The following is a 20,268-nucleotide window of genomic DNA, read 5'->3' as shown; positions in this document are numbered from 1 at the left end:
GATCACGTACCCGAACAGGTACACGATCACCTGCTTCGAGTATACCTTCGAGTTGTTCTTGCTTTTCTTCTTTACTCGATCACCCCACCCGATCCTGTACTCGAATGCTTGCATCGAGTGCTTAGGTCATGTGGTTCTTATTTATTTGCTTTCTTTTATTTATTTTACGATTGTTAGATCAAACCCATTTATTGCTTGGCTTGACTTGCATAGTTCTGAACTTCTGATCATATCTCATATGCTAGCATAACAACCATTTGGATTGATAACCCTTTGTACTACAACTTCATAGGGAATTGATACCCTGGGTGAAAAATCTTGTTATCAGAACTCATAACTTGTGTCATGATAATGATCAATCATGTGTTGGCTATAGGAGTCTAAAGATCCATTTGGTCAAACTCCAATGGATACCTAATGTCATTATGCACTTAATTCATATTTTTTATCAGTTGTAACCTAATGTGTGGTTTCACTCTAGTTTTATACACATGCAATTTATCCACGTGGTCACCTATGAATGGATGGATCATCGTGGACAATGTTATTTTAATCATGGACACTGCTTCGTAAGTATCACACATGACGTCGATTAACTTGTGTAAATCTAAAATATCAATATCCGTATAGTCACTAATTTGTGGACAGTAACCTATGCGTTCCCCCCCCCCCATCCACACCAATAATGTGTTATTTCATTTCCTCTCAACATTCAAAACTACCTATCCACTTTTAATTGTCCACAATATCCACTTATTAACTATCCATTGCTCACTAACCACGCATATGTTCGACCAATCAGAACAATGTTCGACCAATCAGAACATATTTTATGGTAAAAAATTCACCAATTTGTGGTCAACATTTATACAAATACCCAAGTTACCCACAATTCAAAAAAATTTGGTCAACCCAAATCCCCTAGTTTGTGTAACCATTTTCCATATTTTTATATTCATTACTGTATCATATCCTTAACAATTCATTCTATGTTGATGGGTCCATTATATTTCTTCTTACCATTCCATTCATATCTGACCATGTGGACATATACCATATGACTCAAATACTAGTGAAACCACAACTTTATGATCAATAGAAATAGACAGCATAATCTGGAAAGTTACAACCATCCAACATTACGAAAGTTCAGCATAATCTTCCACAAACAAACAACATTAATACCATAACTTAAGATAAATACATTATATCTCTCGATAGGTAAAAGTAGATACACTCCATGCATCTCTCCCCGTTTTATTCATCAAGCATGTCGTGTTGCGACCATCACTCTGGGAAATCTTCAAATAGGCAAGGCTTCATGTACGTGCTTTTCTTTTGAGGCCCCATGATGTATATGTGGTACATCAAAGAGTCCGCCATTTTGTCTACTTGCCCAAAGTCGTACTTCTTCCTAAAGTTCTAGTAAACATCCATATCTAAAGTTCCAGCGCAGCTACTCAACATTACCCATAATAGTTCAGCAACTGGGTACACACTCTTCACTGTACCGACCAACTCAATTGCCTCTTTCAATTGCAGGCATTGAAATGCAACGAACAAGCTTTTCACATACAATGCATATGGATTCTTCTCGTATAGACACCATCCGAAGATATCATAGTATACATGTGAAGGCCTTGACCATTTCACAAACTCGGGATCCCGATCCAACCTCACCGTGGAAAGTGTCTCTGGAGACAAAGCAGCTACTCTCCCCGCGCAACCAGCTATTATCCAATTTTTCAGCGACATGAGACCATCCTCAGCTACCAAACTTACTATTTTCGCAAGTATAGGGGCTGTAATGTGTAGATATCTTGGCACAAGAACCTTAATATGGAACAACAAGTATTACCCACATCAAAACATAAATTTCTAATCTACAGATTTGCAGATCTTACATTTATAAGGTCATAGCACGAACCTGTAAATTCAGTTGCATAGTAGCTTCGCGGATTGGCTCTGCTTCTGGTTCACGATCACTCCTCTGTGTCAAAGCACTGTTCGGCCGAGGGTAATATCTAGTTTGCGGCAAAAGTCTACCTCGATCCACGATATTGTATGTTGGAAACATATTTTCCCTTTCTATGTGCTCTCTCGGCGAATCCCCCAAAATCCTCTCTTCTTTTTCGAATACCAGCAGTAAATACTCTTCTTAAAGCTAACTTTCTTGTATTCCCATTTGTACTTCTGTGGTTTCCATCCACGTGGATATAGCTTGCAAAGTTTTGTTTTGTAAAGTTCTGTCCACACTAGTCACGTTCAAATTAATTTCAGTAGGTTAACACATCTTAAATAACTCACCTACCACCTCGAGATCCCGAAGATATACCACAATGCTCTTACTGTGACATGCCCACATTTCTCACATCACGACTGTACCAAAACGAATAACCATATGCCCGGTCCCATCCACTTTTAAACCATATGCCCTGTCCCATCCCCTACTTGTGTTCACCTGTTGGAAATTAGGAAACATCCTTACCTACTATCAATACCAAAAATTTACATTACCCCTAAAAACACCATAGAAGTCTATCCACATGGAATGGGAGCGGAATCATTTTCTCAATATTTACATTTAAGAGAGACACACCATATTCACAATTCTTCCAATCCACATGGATATAGTACGCGACAATAAAACGGGAACTAAAGGAGCAGGTCATATGTAACCCTAACAATGCTTGTCACCCTATATAAAGGTCATAAACCTGTTTACGGCCCATCCACGATGCAAAACAATTTGGTTTTCTTATGGCCATTACTCAGCCTCATGAAGTTGCTCTTACGATAAGATTCGTTTTAATTCCTTTAATCCTTCTATGTCCAATACTATCATGAAACTTATTGAATTTATCACATGGCCCCTTATTGTTTTCAGCTCAAATCCGATTCAGAATTTTACATGCCATCCGAGTTGCTAGCCAAAGTTGCTTCTTTTATGGGTGAAGATGGTGTGGACGCTTTGAAGAACTTGTTAATTTCTGGAAAACAAGGTTTGGATGTTGTTTACTCCCACAAATGTCTCTCAACTGTCCGCCTTGACAAGTCTGAAGATCTCGTGTGGTGGTCAATGCGACACTCAAAATACTATTGCTTCTTCTCTAAATGTCTACAAAACATCAATCCCTACGCAATGTGGGCGAATAATAACAAGGGACTTGCTTAAGGAGATTCGTCTGTGCTTGTTATAGTTCCCAAAGCTGGGTTCTCACATATGTAGAGGGGGGATCTACTGATGCCATAAATTATCACCAACCAAGCCAAAGTTTAGAGTTAGTCGTCCTCGATGTCCCCGTTGTGCACGACCAAACACCACTACGCATCATTTCACAAATGAACCAGCATGTCCTCATCCTTTCCACCTCTAGCCTGCCGAATTAGCCCCTTTGCTTATATGACGTCTGTTGTTTTTTCCTTTTAACTCAATCATTTTTGCTGTAAAATACAAATTTGTGTAACCGGAACCAAATTTCACTAAACAAACCTTCTATTTCATCTAACTTTAATGCCTCACAACATTAAAATTTTCCTCATAACTCTACGTCCCACGGTATCCACGCAATGGTGTTCTGTCGATACTAAATATTTTACCAATATTTTACTATAGTATTCAACGTTTCAAATTCGTAAATAATATTTGTTCATAACAATAAGGTAGTCCTCGCCAAATTATCCACCGTGCCAGGGTATCCACGCAATGGTTTCCCCTGGATACTAAATACATCCATTAATACTGTATGTTCCCGGGTTTTCAACGTCCAGGGTATCCATGCCATGTTTGCTTGTGGATACATCCAATCCTTATTTTCAACACTAATTCACAAATCTAACAAAGACATTGCCTTTGTCCAATACTTTCTCCATACAAATCAAACAAAACACTGTCTCAATCTAAAACTCTCAAGTTTCCTCCTCCTAGCATTACTTTCATACTAATTGTCTCAAGGTTTACCACTTCTTTATTTAGGCTTAAGTGTTTAGGTTTTAGAGTTTAGTGTGGAGGGTTTAGGTTTAGTGTTTAGTTTTATGGTTTACGGATAGGTTTTTCGGGTTTAGTGTTTAGGGGTTAGTTTCACTTATGGCATAATGTCTCTAGGGTTAGGTTTTTGGGGTTTAGGGTTTAGGGTTTACGGTTTAGGGTTTAGGTTTAGGGTTAGTGTTTAGTGGTTAGTTTCACTTCTGGCTTTATGTCTCGGGGTTTAGTACTTCCGGTTGTAATTTGTTATGTAAAATTGTAACTTATTACCAATAATTATGATGTCTCTATACCATTAGGGTTAAGGGGCTAGGGTATAGGGTTTCAGTTTTAGGGTCTAAGGTTTCCGGATTATGGATTAGGGTTTAGGGTTTACGGTTTAGTTTTTCAGCTTAGGTTTTTGGGGTATTTGGGTCATTCATCTGTGTGCAATAACCGTTAGGGTTATATATATGTTTGGTATATTTCTTAAACAATTTTCAAAAATACGTTAGGAACATCAAAATTATAATAAGAACCATTACCAAGTCACGTTTATGATTAATTCTTCCAAAAGTGTCCGTCTACATGGATATGTATACTTGACTGGATTTAATTATTGGTTACTACCCAAAGACATGTTTACAAGCCAAATCCACGTTCCTGTTACTACATGGATATGTACACTTTAGAGGTTGCCCAATTGGATATGTATGTTTCAGAGGTTGACCAAATGGATCTTTATACTTCTATAGCCAACACATGATCGACCATTATCATGACACAATTTAAGAGTTCATAAATAAAATCCAAAACATTCATCACATTATGATGTTGATGCATTTAATTATCAGTTACCCCATAAACAAAATATAACCCCTCCGACGGTGATCGAGTACAAAACCCCCCAAAAAAATTATCACCATTACCACGAGGATATCCACAAGCCTAACCAACCATGGATACATCATTTCAATGACCCCAAAAACATTACTAACCGTAACAACCCTATAAATGGTTGATTTGGTGTATCCACTATAGACCACCACAAAAAAAAAACAAAAACTAACTTAAGGGTCTCCACACTACACCACACCTCGACCTCATGGCAAAGGGTTCGTGCAACTAGCTCGGTTATGCCCAGTCTGTTTGCATCTCCCACACCTATTCACTTTCCCTTTTGCCGCACCATTTTTCTGCATATTTAAACAAGACAAAACATCATCTCGTCTAACTTACACTATCACATACAATTATGTAGGTAACTTCTAAAAACCTAAACTTACAGGAAATTCTCCAATCGACGAGATCCTTGACTCCTTTGGGCGTCCAGATGGCCTTCAAGCCTTTGGAGGGTACAACACACGGTTCTGAATTTTGAATGGTATGTCAACATCACTAAGCTCTGGATTTATTACTCCTTCATAAGTAGCTCTCCAAAACTCTTTCTTATAAAAATCTCCAACCAACGTACCATATGGTATCCCCTGTGTATTTGCTGCCAACAATGCGTGTCCACATGGTATTTTAACTCGATCATACTGTTTGCATGAACATTGTTTCATATCAAGCAACACATGGTGTTTTCTGTTTAGCAAACCAACAACTTCATAACTCCAACTTGAAATAGTCCCAACTCTGCTCCCACTAACGACCAACAAATTTTTCTGCATCTGTTTATCAACCTCAGGAATGGTTAATCCTTTATGTTTCACAACCTTCTTCCGCCTCGCACTAAAACACCTTGTCAACATAACACAAATGAACTTGAGTAGTTCAATAATGTGTGACGATCGCCCCTTACCTAAAACTTTTTTCAACGACTCCGCAATGTTTGACGTCATCAAATTGGAACGATTTCCTTGGAAATATGCCCTGCTCCAATGACCGGCACCTATTTTATCCAAGTACACTGCACAGTTGCTGTTCTTTGCTTTTATTTGCCTATATGTCTCTTGATAGGCTGTTACCTTATACGCAAATGCCGCTTTCATCACTAGTTTCGCAAGCCCTTTGTTATGAAACCGGGAATTCACATTCCTAGCAAGATGAACAATGCACGCTCCATGATGTGCCAACGGATAAGCTATTTTCTTTGCAGTGTAGATTAATCCGTGTCTATCTGAAATAATTGTTAAGGTTTTGCTGTCCGCAATTATTCTCTCTAACTTCTCAAAGAACCATGTCCAAGCATCATCATTCTCACTGTCTACAACTGCGAAAGCCAGAGGGAAAACCTGGAAATTTGCATCTTGCCCACTAGTTGTAAGAAGCACTCCATTATACTTCTCGCTCAGATGAGTATCATCCAAAACAATAACACGCCTCAACCTCTGAAAATGTTCAATTGATGTCCCGAATGCCAAAAATATATACAAAAACCTTTCTCTCCTATCTTCTAAGACTTCTGTTTTTAAATCATAACTGTCCATGGATTAACTTCTTTTAAGACATGCAAATATGCAAGCAGATCCTCAAAAGACTCATCATCCGACCCAAACATTCCATCCAAAGCCTTCCCCTTCGCCCTCCAACACTTGCTATATGATGCAGCCACCCTAAGATCCTCAAGAACCATTTGCTGCAGATCCAATGGGGCTAGCCCTTTAGTCGGATTAATGTACTTCGCCTTAAAGACAGCAACAATTACCCTTGAGGTGGCTTTCTTCAAATAGTTTTTCCTCGTCTCTATTGGGCATTTGTGTTCAAGATTTGCTTTCCTAATCTCATAGTATCCTGACTCCTTCATTTCACATGCTAGAACCCTCCAATCACAACTCTCACCTGAACAACTCAATACAAACGAATCCTTTTTGGTTGTCGTTTGCTTAAAATGAAACATGTTCTTAATAGCATATATCGCTAGAGCAATCTGGCAATCCTCTTTGTTTGCAAACAACTTTCCTTTACAAATTCCTTTTCCATCATCCTTAAAGTCAAGATCTGGGATCTCTTCCCTGTCATACTCTGTGTCGTCAAACAGAGGAGGGATATCAAACTCCTCATCATCAATATCTTCTAGCTTCCTACTATCCACGGCGGGGACATTTCTCTGTACACAATCATTTGACCATGTAGACAACCCAGCATGTTCAGCGTCTACAGCTCTCACACCCACAATTGCTTCTTCAGGTCTCACATCCACACTTGTCTTCGCTTTCTCTTCTTCTTTTAAAGGAATTGCCCCATTAACTAACACCGTCAAAGCAAGAAAACGTATTACACATAACCTCCACAACATTTACTCGCCCAAACTGATCACCAATGAAATTTCCCCAAAACTCTTTATCATAGTCCTTTGGGGTAACGGTTACCTCTGTCACTTCACTTTCTTCTTCCTCCCCAACATCTTCAAAACTATCCGGAACTACATAACCTTCTGAATCACTCCTTACGTCTGAACTCTTCTCATCAACCTCTAGATCACCTACCTTAAGCCTATCGCCCATCATCTTTCCCTCTATTTCTGCAACTTCAGCCATGTAATCATCATCAACTTGTGTTGTCTCAATAAAAACTGTCTTATAACCTGCCGTACATGCTTCTCCCAAAAACACCTCTTCACTTACACTATTACTAAGACCAGATGACGAACCACAGCTCTGCTTTTTGTGCCTTGCCTCTCTGGAATCCATCAACCCCTGATGATTAGCTCTTTTCCTTACCTCTTCAAACGTAACAAACAAATTCAACCCTCGGTTCAAACACAACATCCCTATATAGTACTCCAGTCTGACATTAGTAGTCACAATAACTGGGGGCGTCCTCACCCCTGTCATCAATTGCATAAATGTAGGGATGCAATAACTCAGTATCGCCTTCTTCTCCAACAAACCGAATTCAGCCACCACCGAACCTTCCAATTCCAATAAACTCGTCGACGCCGTCAAAGGAACTACACGCGACAATAGCTTATTGTCCACCTGAAACCCCCAAACGCCATCCCCAGTGCAATTCCAATGGCCGGAAATTACAACCCAATAACTAGGGATATCATCCTGCATTTGGTTTCAGAATTTTCGATTACTCACCCATCCACAAATAACAAGTAAAATAAATCAAGATAAAGCCTATCCACACGAAAACCTAACACATACCTGCGCAGCCATGTCTCCCAAAACCCTACAGCCGCTTCAAGTTTCTTATCCACAAACTGTCTCACTTTATGGTAACTTAGTAGAAACATCCAACTTGTCGCCCGCAAGGAAGCTTCTACCACAATTATTTACAGCCATCAGATCAAAATATCCAGTTACGATCTAACGGTCGAAATAAATTGTCTTACTACTTCTGAGTTAAACGTTTGAAACATTAGTTGCAGGGCAGTTTTGGGAATAAAAAATGACACCTAAACTAATAAGTTGCAAAAATATAGTAATAGTAAAAAGTTGGTGTAAGTGAAAGAAGATTGAGGAAAAGTAGATCTAAATGCTAATTTTCCATAAAATAATACATAACTCAGATACTTTTGAATTTACGTAACATATAAAAATATAATCAATTATATCAACTGAATTTGAATTGAAATCAACAGCAAAAGATAATCACATTATTTGATAATGCTGATACAAATATATAGGTAAGAAAATAATGGGTAATGCAGTAAAATGAAGCGTTTGTTGGGTATACAATGTATATCGCGTAGTAATACTATACGAATGTGTAGAGTCAATCATCTCTTGAGAAATTTAGCGATCTGGAGAATACATCGAAGAGATTTTCCATCACGAAGCAGCTGAAACGCATCGTTGATCTTCTCAAATGGAAGCTCATTGGTAATAAAAGGATCCAATTTCACGACCTACATATCGAAAGATTCCAATTAATCTCACCAAAACACACAAATTTAATTCCTTTTTAAAATAATATAAAATAAAATAAAATATTACTGAATGGAGAGATATAAAAATTTCAGACCCCTTCCATGCATTGTTGAGCAAAATTAGGAAGTTGAGATTTGGGCTTGAAGCCGCCAAAAACAGAACCGGCGATTTTACGGCCTTCGAAAAGCTCCATCGGGTGAAGAGGCAACGTTCTTGGCGTCGGATAGATCCCCACGAGCACCGTCGATCCCCATCCCTATCATTGTTTTGAATTAATTTTCATCTTTTCTTGTTTCTCAAGTAACAAAAAATTAACTCACGTAGAGAAAAAATCACAATTCATATTGTTACTAATTAAGCACTTACGGCGTGAGTGGATAGAAAGGCTTCACGAAGAACATCAACGTTCCCTGTGCATTCGAAGCTATAGTCCACGCCTCCTCCCGTTATCTCTCGTATCATCTTTTTTATTAATGAATTGAAATCAATTAATACAAAGTTAATTTAGAATTGTTGGTTATATTTTTGTGTTATGGAATTGATATAGTACCTGATGAACTGGTTTAGTTAAGTCCTTAGGGTTTACAAAGTCTGTTACTCCCATCAGTTTACCTGCAATACTCGAATTGAGTTATAGAGTAATGTAACTCATAGTATTATGGATATGGTCGTGGATGAAAAGAACACAATATTGAATGACATAGTATGATGGTGATTTATGAAAATAAAAGTTACTCTTCTCAAATTTGGAAGCGTTAGCATCAACACCAATGATCCTAGAAGCTCCTCTTGCTCTTGCACCTTCAGCCACCTTCATTTCTCATTCATGAAATATATATCTTTCATTTTGACTTTGTATATAAAAAAGAATGACTTTAGCTAATTATAATCTTACAGCGAGTCCAACAGAACCCAATCCAAAGACAGCAGTGGTTGTTCCTTCCTTCACTTTTGCAGAGTTCCAAGCTGCTCCCACCCCTATATTTGTCAAATTTATAACAAGCAAACACATCATGTGAATTCACGCTTCTTAATAATTTGTTTTTTTTTTTTTACCATTTGAAAAAAAAAAAAGATAAAACTTATATATAAACTAGAGGTGGTCAACGGACCACGAGAATAAGTAACATTAAAATCCAAATTTATTTGAAAAAGACAAAGATAAATAAATGGCGTTTTGGAAACCAGGGTAGTCCAATTGATAGGTATAGGTCCCTTCCTCCTTTGTTCCCTAGCTTAGCTATCCCCAAAACTCACTATATTAGCTCCCAACAAAAGATAAGATACCCATTTTAACCAAGATTCCTTTAATGGTAAAGACTATATGGACACAAATCCATGAATTCAATTTCTATATAGGAGTAATTAAGTAACTAACCAGTGGAGACACCACAGCTCAAGAGGCTCATTTGCTTGAGAGGAGCATTATGGTTGATCTTGACAACGCATGCCGAGTCCAAGACGGTGTATTCAGTGAAGGTAGAGGTGTTAAGGAAGTGATAAATGCGTTGGCTCTGGCTCGAACCACCGTCCTTGGTTGTGGTGGTTGAGAATCTCGTTCCTCCATCATTCACCATCACTCTCTTCATTGGATCTACCTGATATTTCTCACAGAGATTACTCTCTTCTTTCGTACACACTCTACATTCACCGCATTCTCCATTGAAAGTCGGAATCACATAGTCTCCTTCTTTCACATCTTTTACTCCTTCTCCTACACTCTCCACAATCCTATTAAACATTTCCCCAAAAAAATATGTTTAATTAGCGTCACAAGTGTGCTGTTAAAAAAATTAGATATCATGATATACCCGACAGCTTCATGGCCAAGAATCCTTGGAAATGCTCTTTCAGCTTCGTTCTTTTACACACAAAAAAAAAAGAAGATATATTGATTAGATTACAATGGTAATCAAGAAGCATGCATGATTTGTATTGCTTTGAATATAGGTTCATGAGTACCGTGCCGTTCCAAAATCCTAGATCGGTATGGCAAATAGAGGAGTAAAGGATTTTAAGCCGGACTTCCATTTTCTGAGGAGGATCGACGCATATTTCTTGTATGACGAGCGGCTCTTTTGGACCCCATGCAACAGCAGCTACAAGCATCAAAATACAATTATCATTATAACCATAATCATCATCATAATGATAAGAAACTATCACACTGGTGGTGACTGGTGAGCAATTGAATTATTATACCTTTGCAAGTGATGACCTTCCCTTGAGTCTCCGCCATGTTCTTTTTATTAGATATCTCTTTTATGAATATGTAGCTTTATTTATACAGAACAGAGATTTACATATTTCTAAATATAGCCAGGATGTCCAGTCACATGTATCGAGTCAATAATCCCGAGAGAGGTGGGTTTGATAAGAAGATTGATATCACCAATGAATCTCTTTACATAACACTATTGTAATGTTTATCTCAATTTCAACCATAGGCTAGTTAAAGACCGATTTAGCCGATGGTATCTTTAATTTGTGTTCCAACCAACTAACTTAATTATTTTTTGTCATGCAAAAATTAAAACTATTTATCTGCACATAAGATCTGTGAACCTTAACATTAAATGCCGTCATTGAAAAACTGCCATTGTTCATGATTTAGACAGCGTCACGTCAATGTTATGTACATTGTTATCAAATATTTAGTGTTTCTAACGTCAATGAATTTTAAATATAAGTTTTATATATAAAACTAAAACAAAATAATCACAAATTTGGTAATGTATGGTGGAGAAAAATAAGTGGTAGGTTACTGCGGGGACTACTTTACTTGATATTAAATGGCTTTAAATAGCACATCAATCATGCATACAAATGGACAGCGTCTGGACTGGTGATAGAAGTAGCTAGAAAATTGACCATAATATGTAATATGTGTGCAGTGTGCGTCAATAGCTTAAAGCCTTAAACCCGCGTGTGGCGACATTGGAAACTCAAATTTTGGTTCGGATGCTTTACATGTGGTGGACTTGCTAAGAACTCTTTGCCATATAGTATTCAGCAAAATTCGAAATTCTAGTGGTTAAATTCAATAATGTATTTAGAACTTAAAAATCTCTTAAACCAAGACATATGTAAATAATAAGGAAGGAAATTAAAAAAAATTGAAGTAGAAAAGGTCTTTGTAAGTGAAAAAAAGAAGGTTTATGTAAGTGGAGCAACACATGTTGCGTGGATCTTCTAACTAACCACAGGAGTAGCCAAATTAATATGAGCGTCTGTTATGGGAGTTAGGAAGCCAAGACTTGTGAGTCTTTTACATAACGCTATTTTCTCTAGTTTTTTTTTGGATATTTTTGTAGTTTAATCAGTTTAAAATTTTGCCAAAAAAAAAAAAAAATCAGTTCAAAATTTTGCCAAAAAAAAAAAAAAAATCAGCTCAAAATTTTGCCCCAAAAAAAAAGCAGTTCAAAATATCTACAAATTAAAATAAGAAATTATTGCATTTACACCCACTTTTCTACAAACTAATAACACTTACACATACTTTGTGCTATTGGTATACTTTACAATATAAAATGATCTATACCCCTTTTATCTTATTTTAACTTACTTTTTTCTTTCCTTCTCATTTCTCTCTTTTAGTATTTATTTTTTATTTCACTTTAATTATATTATTTTAAATGTAACTTGTAAATTGACATTGTTTGTATTTTTCAAATTTTTTTACAAAAAAAAATTATGAATCCAATCTAAATCAAATATAATTGAATTAGTATTCATAGCCAAATTAATAATTTCTAATTCCCCCTAAATTAGTATTTTATTTTATTAATTAATAATTTAAATATGACTGAGAATAACTTCCATTTTTAAATCTTAACATATATCTGGTATCCATAGTTAAAAAAAAATAGAGCCATGTCAATCATCCATGGTAGCTCATCCACCAAGCGATGTCCATATTGATTACGTTGTATGATATGTGTAGTGAAGAGAAACTGTAGATATGAACCACGCATGTGTAGTATTTTTGGTGGATAGGCTTTGAGATTAATGACCATGCATCTGTAGTATGCTTGTAGTGACACTTCTAATATTTCTAGTTCTAGATAAGAAAATAATGCAAAAACGTTTGGAAAGATATCTAAATGGCTAATTTATCTTGGACAGATTTCTCCTCATCTAGAATGAGATTATGAAATAAGTATCCATAGCTACTCATCCACGTGATTGATATCCAATGTTTTAAATAAATCAGTGTTATATATTTTTTTCTTGTTTATGAACCATTTTGTGTGTATATGTTTCTGTTCCAACATAAAACATGATGCAACGAGCTCGTGCTGTCTATGGATTTAATGTGTGGATGTTGTATGATGGTTCTTTGGTCTGTGTACATTGGTATCTACAAAACATACTTTTCTATCTAAAAAATTGCACTATAACCTCAATCAATAAACATGTTTCCATGTGGACTCGTTGTCATGGACACCCGAATTGATAGGTATTACTAAACTTTACACTCTGAATGCTAAATCCTAAATCTTGAACCCAAAACATAGACACATCATTCACATAAGCCCTAATACCTAAACCTTAAACCCTAAAACTTAAACCCTAAACCATAAGTCATTCATGTTACTTCACATGCGAAAGACATCCACAAAAGTGCATCCACAAAACCACATTCAACCAACCACATTACCTTTTCAAATTATGAATTTAATAGTCTAATCAAGTAAGTATCTACAATTTACCATCCAATTATCATAAAACAAATGTTCAGCTAAAATTAGATAGTATATAACGTATTCATCTAAAGTATAGCAAAAATGTATCTTAAAATGTAGAAAAAATACAAATATAATATTTCGTGCAAAAAAAAATACAAAATTTATTAACAATAACTAAATAAATAATAATAAAGATAAATGAATGAAAAAAAAAGAGAAAGAGAGAGGAGTAGATCATTAAATAATTATCACAAAAGTAACATATAATATCTCTAAAAGAGATAGAAGGGCAAAATTGTCTGAATTTTATGTCAAACTTGCAAAAATCTTGTCAAAAGTACACCATGGTTGGAAAGTGGGTGTAGATGAAAGTAAGTCTTGGAAAATTAGGTGTGATTGTCACTGTCTCTTAAAATAATCTATTATAGAAATAGAAGACAAACCTTTAGGAGGATTTTCAAAAATATCTCTTTTCCTATTTCAATTTTTTTAAATACCCTTTCATGTTATCTATTTTCAAAATACCCTTTTGTATAAAACAACTAAATTCTAAGTACTAAACTTCAAATACTAGACTCTAACCCCTCAAAACTATATACTAAATGTAATATAGAGAATCCAAACTTAAAAAAATTCTAAAAATTAATTTAACATATTGTAATTGTGTAAAAGAAGGTAAAATTGAAAATGTTCAAAAAAAAGTATTTTTGAAAGGGATTTTAGTCAAGAATGCCACTTTTAAAAGAAAACTTATAGAAAATGCCATTTTTTTCTTTTCTTTTTGATTCTGCCACTTTTCATTATTATGCCACATAGCAAAAAGACGAAAATATCCCTTCGGTAAATAACTTTCCAGTGGACCAAATCCACCTAGTTAAATTTAGTCCATCCTTAATTTGTCCATCGACCTCTCAAACTGATTAGTTCTGCTTGGTTGGACTTTACATGTCTATTATTGTCCAAAAGTTATCAAAATAACTTGTCTACCCTACAAGTCTGTTAAGACATGTACTGAACTTGTTGTACTTTGGTTAGACCAGATTCAATTTCTCTATAGGTTTTTTATGTCCACTCCCAATTCTGTTCGCACAACAGGTCTGTAGATATAGTGGATCAGATCCAATATCAAAATTCTTTGTGTACCCTAATTTTGTCCGTCGGTGCTTTTTGTCTATTGCAAGTCTGTTAACCACACATGCATTGAAAATGATGTGCCTCTGGTGGACCAGATTCGAGAACCAAAGTATTTATTGTCTCCATAACTTTAATTTCTCTAGTGGACACAGCTTCAGAAGATCTCAAGGATGAACAAGATTTGTTAGTAAAATGGAAAATTTTGGTTTACCAGTTCTCTAGTCCACCGGATCTGGTCCATCGAGAGACAAAAGAAGTCTTGTCCACCAGACTGTGGATCTAGTCCACCGGAGATGCATCAAATATGTTTTTTGAATCGTAAATTTTGGACAAGTGAATCATATAGAGGTTTGAAAGAGAGATGAAAATTTGGAGAAATAGAGAATTGGATATCTGGAGAGATGGAAGTTAGGAGAAAGAGAATGAAGTTTTAGAGGTTTTGAGAAAAACAAAAATAGTGAATTAGATAGAGATAGAGAGAGATAGAGAGAAATGAGAGAAGTGAGAGAAGAAGAGAGAAACAAATGAAATCTTTAATTAAGGACAATTTTGTCATTTTAGGTTAGCCAAAAGTGGGTCATATGGCATTTCAGAAAATGTTTTGTTGAAAATGGCATTGGTGAGAAATATTGACATTGTTGATAGCATAATTGACTAATTTCTCTTTTTGAAAAGGGGTATCCCAAAAGGATATTTCTAACAAATTCTCAACATATCGGGGTTGATTTACGTCACTACCATTATTAAAGGGTTTTAAAAGTAAATTCACAAACATAATTTATATGCATATATATATATATATAATTATTTAATTTATTTATATGCATATTCTTAACTAGCTGCATTCAACAACTAAATAATGTAGATATTTCTTTTATCAAAATAATGTGTAGTGAAAAAAAAAGATTATACAAGGAAAAAAACTTGGTTACCCAAATACATACAGAACCGGAACAATTTAATTAGGTGATTTGGACATTTTACCATGTCCGAAACGAATAGAGTTTGGTGGGGTTGGAATCGGACTAAAGGTCGCCCTAATCTTTTCTCTCAACTCCAGCAGCCGCGAAAAAAAAAACTTGAGTTTTCCGATTTGCCCTCCCCGGCTGTCGGGCTCCATGCCGGAGCTGTGGGAGGGTGTAGATCTTAGTCTTGCCTTTTAGTCTTTGTTCTCTTTGTTCTGTTTCGTTGATGAAGCAGTCTTGTTGTCAGATTCCCATGTGAAGCGAAGATCGATTGAAGGAGGAGAAGCCATCGACGGTGAGTTTTGGTTGTGGTAGAGACAGATCCGTTTGTTAACAGGTTAGTCTAGGTCGTGGCTCAGATCGGGTGGTGCTCTTGTGGCTGGTGGCTTGAAGGGGACGATCGCAAGTCATTTTCACGGACTGGTATTGTATCTCTCTCGTCTCTCTCTTCTTTGGATTGCGGGTTTTTCATCAAGGCTATGTTGGTTTTAGTGTCTTTATGGCTTCAACCGAGGGTTTTAATTTGCTTTGAGATGTGGTTTGTATTTTCTTTGCAAATCTGCATTCTCTGGTTAAGGGTTTGAATTGGTTCTTAGTTCTTCTGCTAGTTTGGGTCTGCTGGTTTGTTAGTGTTGGCGTTGCGAGCTCGGTATCGTTTCGTGTGTTGGTCATTCGGATGTTTTTTTGTTGCTAGTCATCTACTAGCTCTCCTTTGTGGCTTCTTGGAGTTTTGGAGTTGAGTTCTAGACAATAGCAGTGGAATAGTCCTTCAACTCTTCTCTTGCGAGGAGGTTACCAGTTTTGGGTCTGTAGATGACTGAAGCTGGGTTTGACGAGGGTCCGCGTGTAAGAGCTGCTGGTCTTCTTTGACTTGTCTCAGGTCGATTTGCAAGGTCTTTCTTTGCTCTTAGTTTGGATCGCCCTCCATGAGGTTTTGGTTTGTTGTAGTGGTTGTGGTTTCTGTTTCTCTGTTATGGTATGAATTTTGCTTTCATTCCGGCAGAAACGCTGTTTAGTTTCCAAAGATGGTCCTTTATCTACTGGTTTTAGTTTCCAGGGTTATGTTGTTAACCGCCGTTTTTGTATGCTTAACACTTCTTCTATGAAAAAGTTCAGATGACAAAAAAAAAAAAAAAAAGGGTTGAAATCGGACCATGCATATTTAAAACGTTTGGATTTGTATGATTGTATTTGTATCTACATACTGTATCTCAATAATAACTTGGATGTATATTCCAAAATAAATTCTCATAAAGATAAATTCTCGTTTTATCAATTTCGTAAAAAAAACAAAAAAATGAAAGGACAGAGTAAAATCTCGAAATGCACAAACACTTGAGTAAAGCCGTTGTATCTAGACCGCATTTTTTTGTATTGTAATGACGCCACAAAACCACCAAATTTATTTATTTATTAATTAATATTATTTCTCGGAATTTCACAAAAGTTGACTTTTTAGAAGATAAAAAAAAAAGAACTGACAAAAAACAGCTGTACTTAGTTGACTTGTCTGATCCCCAACATATTTCAAGCACAACACAACTGCTTCTGTTCGAACATCAAATTTGATTCTAACTCTTTTTTGGTTTTTGTCATAAATCAATTTTTTTGACTGTAATAACTGTTAAAATTTTTTAAGTTTTTGATATAGAGTGTTTTTAAGTGCTATGTGTAAGCTCTTTTACTCACAAAAAAAAAAAAGTAAATTTAAAAACTCTCTACGAGGTTTTTTACCCAAAAGATTCTCAGGTAAGAAGAAAAAAGGCAACGGAAGAAGGAAGCATCATCAAGATCCCAGAGTTACATTCCGAACAACGAAGAGATGAGAGATGCAGACAAACATCTTTACATAACTGTGTATGCTGTTTTTTAAGAAGAGACAGCCATATATATATATATATTGAGACACGAGATATGTGAAAGAAAACCTTGTAAAAGCTATAAGATCAATGCATTGGATGCCTTGGTGATCTGGGACGAACAGGCGTCTTTGAAGGACTCACCCTGTATAAACCAAAACAAAACCATCACAACAACGAATTTGTTTTTAGCTGCGTATTCTAACGCAAAGATCTGTTTTGTTTTTTCTGACCTTATCGGTAAAGAACCAAGAACAACTCCACTGCAGTTGAGAGCTGCTATTGCGCTTTCTGCCTGTGAAGATATAAACGATAGATTGATTACTCAGAATTTGACATAAGAGATCAAGAATGGCGTGGAGGTGTATTTTGACAATTACCATTACGAACTCTACAAAAGCAATACGAGTTGAGTGTTGATAATCTCCAAGCAACCTCAGGCGGTAAACCTGTATTATGACAACATCTAATTAGTACACTATTGCACAAAACAAAAACAAAAAACAACTTTGCAGTTAGTTTAGCAACTCAACAAGATTTGCTAACCTCTCCGCAGAACGATTCGAAAAAGACCTTCACATCAGATTGAGTCACCTGTAAGCAATTTTTACAAATGTGAAAACTGAGGTACTTTTCATCAGTTAAGGTAAAGTGAAGAGAAACGTTTCAAGGGAGCCTCACCTTCTTGTCAATGTTAGTACAGTAGATAGTTCTTGCGCACATCTCACGCTCATCTTCAGTCTTCAATAATAACACCAAACAAACAAAAACAAAAAAGTACAGGACTAACTCATTTTGTCAAGTAACAAAATCGTCAGAGACTTTTGCATAGTAGAAGAAAAAACCTCACCCTAGGCAAAAATGTCGGGTTAACCGGTGCAATAGCTGTTTTGGATGGCAGAACTTTCACAGGATAGAATCCTAACATAGTCCCCGATAAATTCAGAGCAGTCATCGCACCCTCTGAAGAACAAAAACCCCAACATTGCCAACATAAGACACTTAACCACTGTAGTAGTAGTAGTACACTGATGATACTCCAAAAATAGACACAAGTAACGGAAAGAGTTACCTTCATCAGTAAACTCAATAAATGCGAACCGAAGCACCGAGTTTGGGTCACCACATATACGGCAATCAACAACCTGCTAAAACTAAAACACAGTTAAAACACAACAAGCAAGGTACAAAGATGAGAGAGCTTTCAAGAAGATATTTTCAACCTGTCCACAACTCACAAACAAACCAGCAAGCTGCTCTTCAGTGACCTACAACACCCAAAAAAGACAAACAAAAAATTCAAGAACAAAAAGTCTTGAGCAAATTCATAGAAGAGAGTAAAGGTTAAAGCTTTAAAACCTGTTGATCAAGATCAGAGACATAGACAGTTCTACGGATAACATCTTCCCTCTGAGCCATGCTTGTTCGAGCGTTCATCCTTCGCTTCCCTTGACCAAAGCTCTTCTTCTACATCCCACACACACACACAAACACAAATTAATCACAACTATGAATCCTAGATTAAACAAAACAACACAACCCCTTTCCCAATTGTGTCTTATCCTCTGAAAAAGCAATCAGTTAACAAAAACTCCTAACACAATTCAGTGAATTCACACAAATTTAGACACAAACAGGTGAACTCTTACCCGTCGGAAACCACCGTTTTCATTTGCAGCACCGGCAAAGCCATTGTTACGGAAGAAGGAACCAGCAGAGGTGAAGAAACCACCGTTAAGTCCTCCGTTACCTCCTTGTTTATTGAGAGAAGGAGGAACGAACTCTTCAGCCATGGGATTGAGCTTAGAGAAAAGCTCCTGAAGCTCTCTCATATCACGATTGAAGCTCTCACCACCGTCAACGCCGTCGGATCTCGCCACGTGTGACCCGATCTTGCTGTAGAGACCACCACCACCACCACCACCAACTACTACTTGATCGTGGCGGAGAACTTGATCGATCCTGGAGTGATGGTTCTGATCATCGGAAGAAACGCCGGAATCTTGACTTGTCATTGAAGAAGGTGGTGAAGACGGCGGCTGGATCACGACTCCTCCTGCTGCATCAGCTGCTACAGTCTCAACAACCGCCATGATCAGAGAGGCAAAAACCCAGAAATGAAAAATCGAAACTTTAAGGATAAATTGTGAAAAGGAATCGGAGGGATCGAGGTTACGATTTGAGGAGGAGAAAGAGAGGAATCAGCATAAGGTGCTCTCTATGGAAGGAAGAAAAAGAAAGAGAGAGAAATAAAGAGAGAGAGAGAGGATTAAAGAGTGATTAATCAGAAGATCGGTGATAATTAATGGTATTTGATTAGAGTGATTAAGTAAGGATTCGTTGAGAAAAACCAAACTCGAAACGAGTTTACTTCACTTTTGTTTTGTGTGTTTTATTTTTTTACTGCTGTGAAAAAAAATAGGAGTGTGATTGGATAACGGCGAGGGGAGAGAGAGAGTGGAGTGTTTGGTCTCTTTTATTAGTCTATTCTTGGACTCGACCTTCAATAAGCAGGACCTCAAATCTCTTTTTTTTTTTTTCGGTCAAAATAAGATTTTATTAATGCAAAAAAGTTTCATACAAATAGTTCTATATCAGAATAAAAGAGACAGTTTATACTTCCAAAATGTGCAAGGTTATTATGAGCGGCTTGATTGTTATGTCTACTTGTGTAGGTAAAAGTAACATTTGTAAATTTTGATGACCAGAATTGGATATTTGGATGATTCCTGAAATGTTCACATCTGAAACACCGTTGTTGATATTGTTTATGAGTGTTAGACAATCTCCCTCGAAAACTATTTTGGTGTATCCTCAAATCCACGCTTGTTGCAT

The 20,268-nt window shown here is 36.5% G+C and overlaps 2 protein-coding genes, 1 long non-coding RNA gene and 1 pseudogene across 3 annotated transcripts; 1 reads left to right on the top strand and 3 right to left on the bottom strand.

The window, feature by feature from the left end:
• Positions 1–5,067: 5,067 nt before the first annotated feature.
• On the bottom strand, positions 5,068–8,073 carry LOC147928318 (uncharacterized; annotated as a pseudogene).
• A 392-nt stretch (positions 8,074–8,465) lies between these two features.
• LOC104741870 (alcohol dehydrogenase-like 3) lies at positions 8,466–11,339 on the bottom strand. The gene is made up of 10 exons (XM_010462792.3): positions 10,990–11,339; positions 10,750–10,886; positions 10,599–10,648; positions 10,166–10,518; positions 9,683–9,765; positions 9,523–9,598; positions 9,338–9,399; positions 9,154–9,249; positions 8,882–9,043; positions 8,466–8,765 (listed from the first exon to the last, which is right to left on the bottom strand). The coding sequence occupies exons 1-10, from the start codon at positions 11,024–11,026 to the stop codon at positions 8,637–8,639; spliced, it is 1,185 nt and encodes a 394-aa protein (XP_010461094.1). The 5' UTR covers positions 11,027–11,339; the 3' UTR covers positions 8,466–8,636.
• Positions 11,340–15,618: 4,279 nt separating this feature from the next.
• On the top strand, positions 15,619–16,721 carry LOC147928317 (uncharacterized). The gene is made up of 2 exons (XR_015579275.1): positions 15,619–15,997; positions 16,269–16,721. It is a non-coding gene; the product is annotated as an uncharacterized LOC147928317 (long non-coding RNA).
• Positions 16,722–17,152: 431 nt separating this feature from the next.
• Positions 17,153–19,925, bottom strand: LOC104741869 (polyadenylate-binding protein-interacting protein 11). The gene is made up of 10 exons (XM_010462791.3): positions 19,083–19,925; positions 18,793–18,900; positions 18,657–18,701; positions 18,506–18,578; positions 18,284–18,396; positions 18,115–18,174; positions 17,980–18,027; positions 17,814–17,882; positions 17,667–17,728; positions 17,153–17,578 (listed from the first exon to the last, which is right to left on the bottom strand). The coding sequence occupies exons 1-10, from the start codon at positions 19,524–19,526 to the stop codon at positions 17,521–17,523; spliced, it is 1,080 nt and encodes a 359-aa protein (XP_010461093.1). The 5' UTR covers positions 19,527–19,925; the 3' UTR covers positions 17,153–17,520.
• Between the last annotated feature and the right edge of the window lie 343 nt (positions 19,926–20,268).

This window comes from Camelina sativa, chromosome 14, assembly GCF_030686135.1.
Source record: "Camelina sativa cultivar CO46 ecotype springtype chromosome 14, ASM3068613v1".
NCBI classification, from domain to species: Eukaryota; Viridiplantae; Streptophyta; class Magnoliopsida; order Brassicales; family Brassicaceae; genus Camelina; species Camelina sativa.
This window is presented reverse-complemented; position numbering and strand designations above follow the sequence as displayed.

Bases quoted from the DNA above. Each gene is read 5' to 3' on its own strand.
- LOC104741870 (XM_010462792.3), bottom strand. From the start codon at position 11,026: ATGGCGGAGACTCAAGGGAAGGTCATCACTTGCAAAG. The intron at 9,250-9,337 runs GTACTATATCAA...TTAATAAAAAAG, and splicing joins TAACTAAACCAGTTCATCAG to ATGATACGAGAGATAACGGG. The intron at 9,044-9,153 runs GTAAGTGCTTAA...AAACAATGATAG, and splicing joins CCTTTCTATCCACTCACGCC to GGATGGGGATCGACGGTGCT.
- LOC104741869 (XM_010462791.3), bottom strand. From the start codon at position 19,526: ATGGCGGTTGTTGAGACTGTAGCAGCTGATGCAGCAGGAGGAGTCGTG. The intron at 18,901-19,082 runs GTAAGAGTTCAC...TGTGGGATGTAG, and splicing joins AAAACGGTGGTTTCCGACGG to AAGAAGAGCTTTGGTCAAGG. The intron at 18,028-18,114 runs GTGAGGCTCCCT...AATTGCTTACAG, and splicing joins GTACTAACATTGACAAGAAG to GTGACTCAATCTGATGTGAA.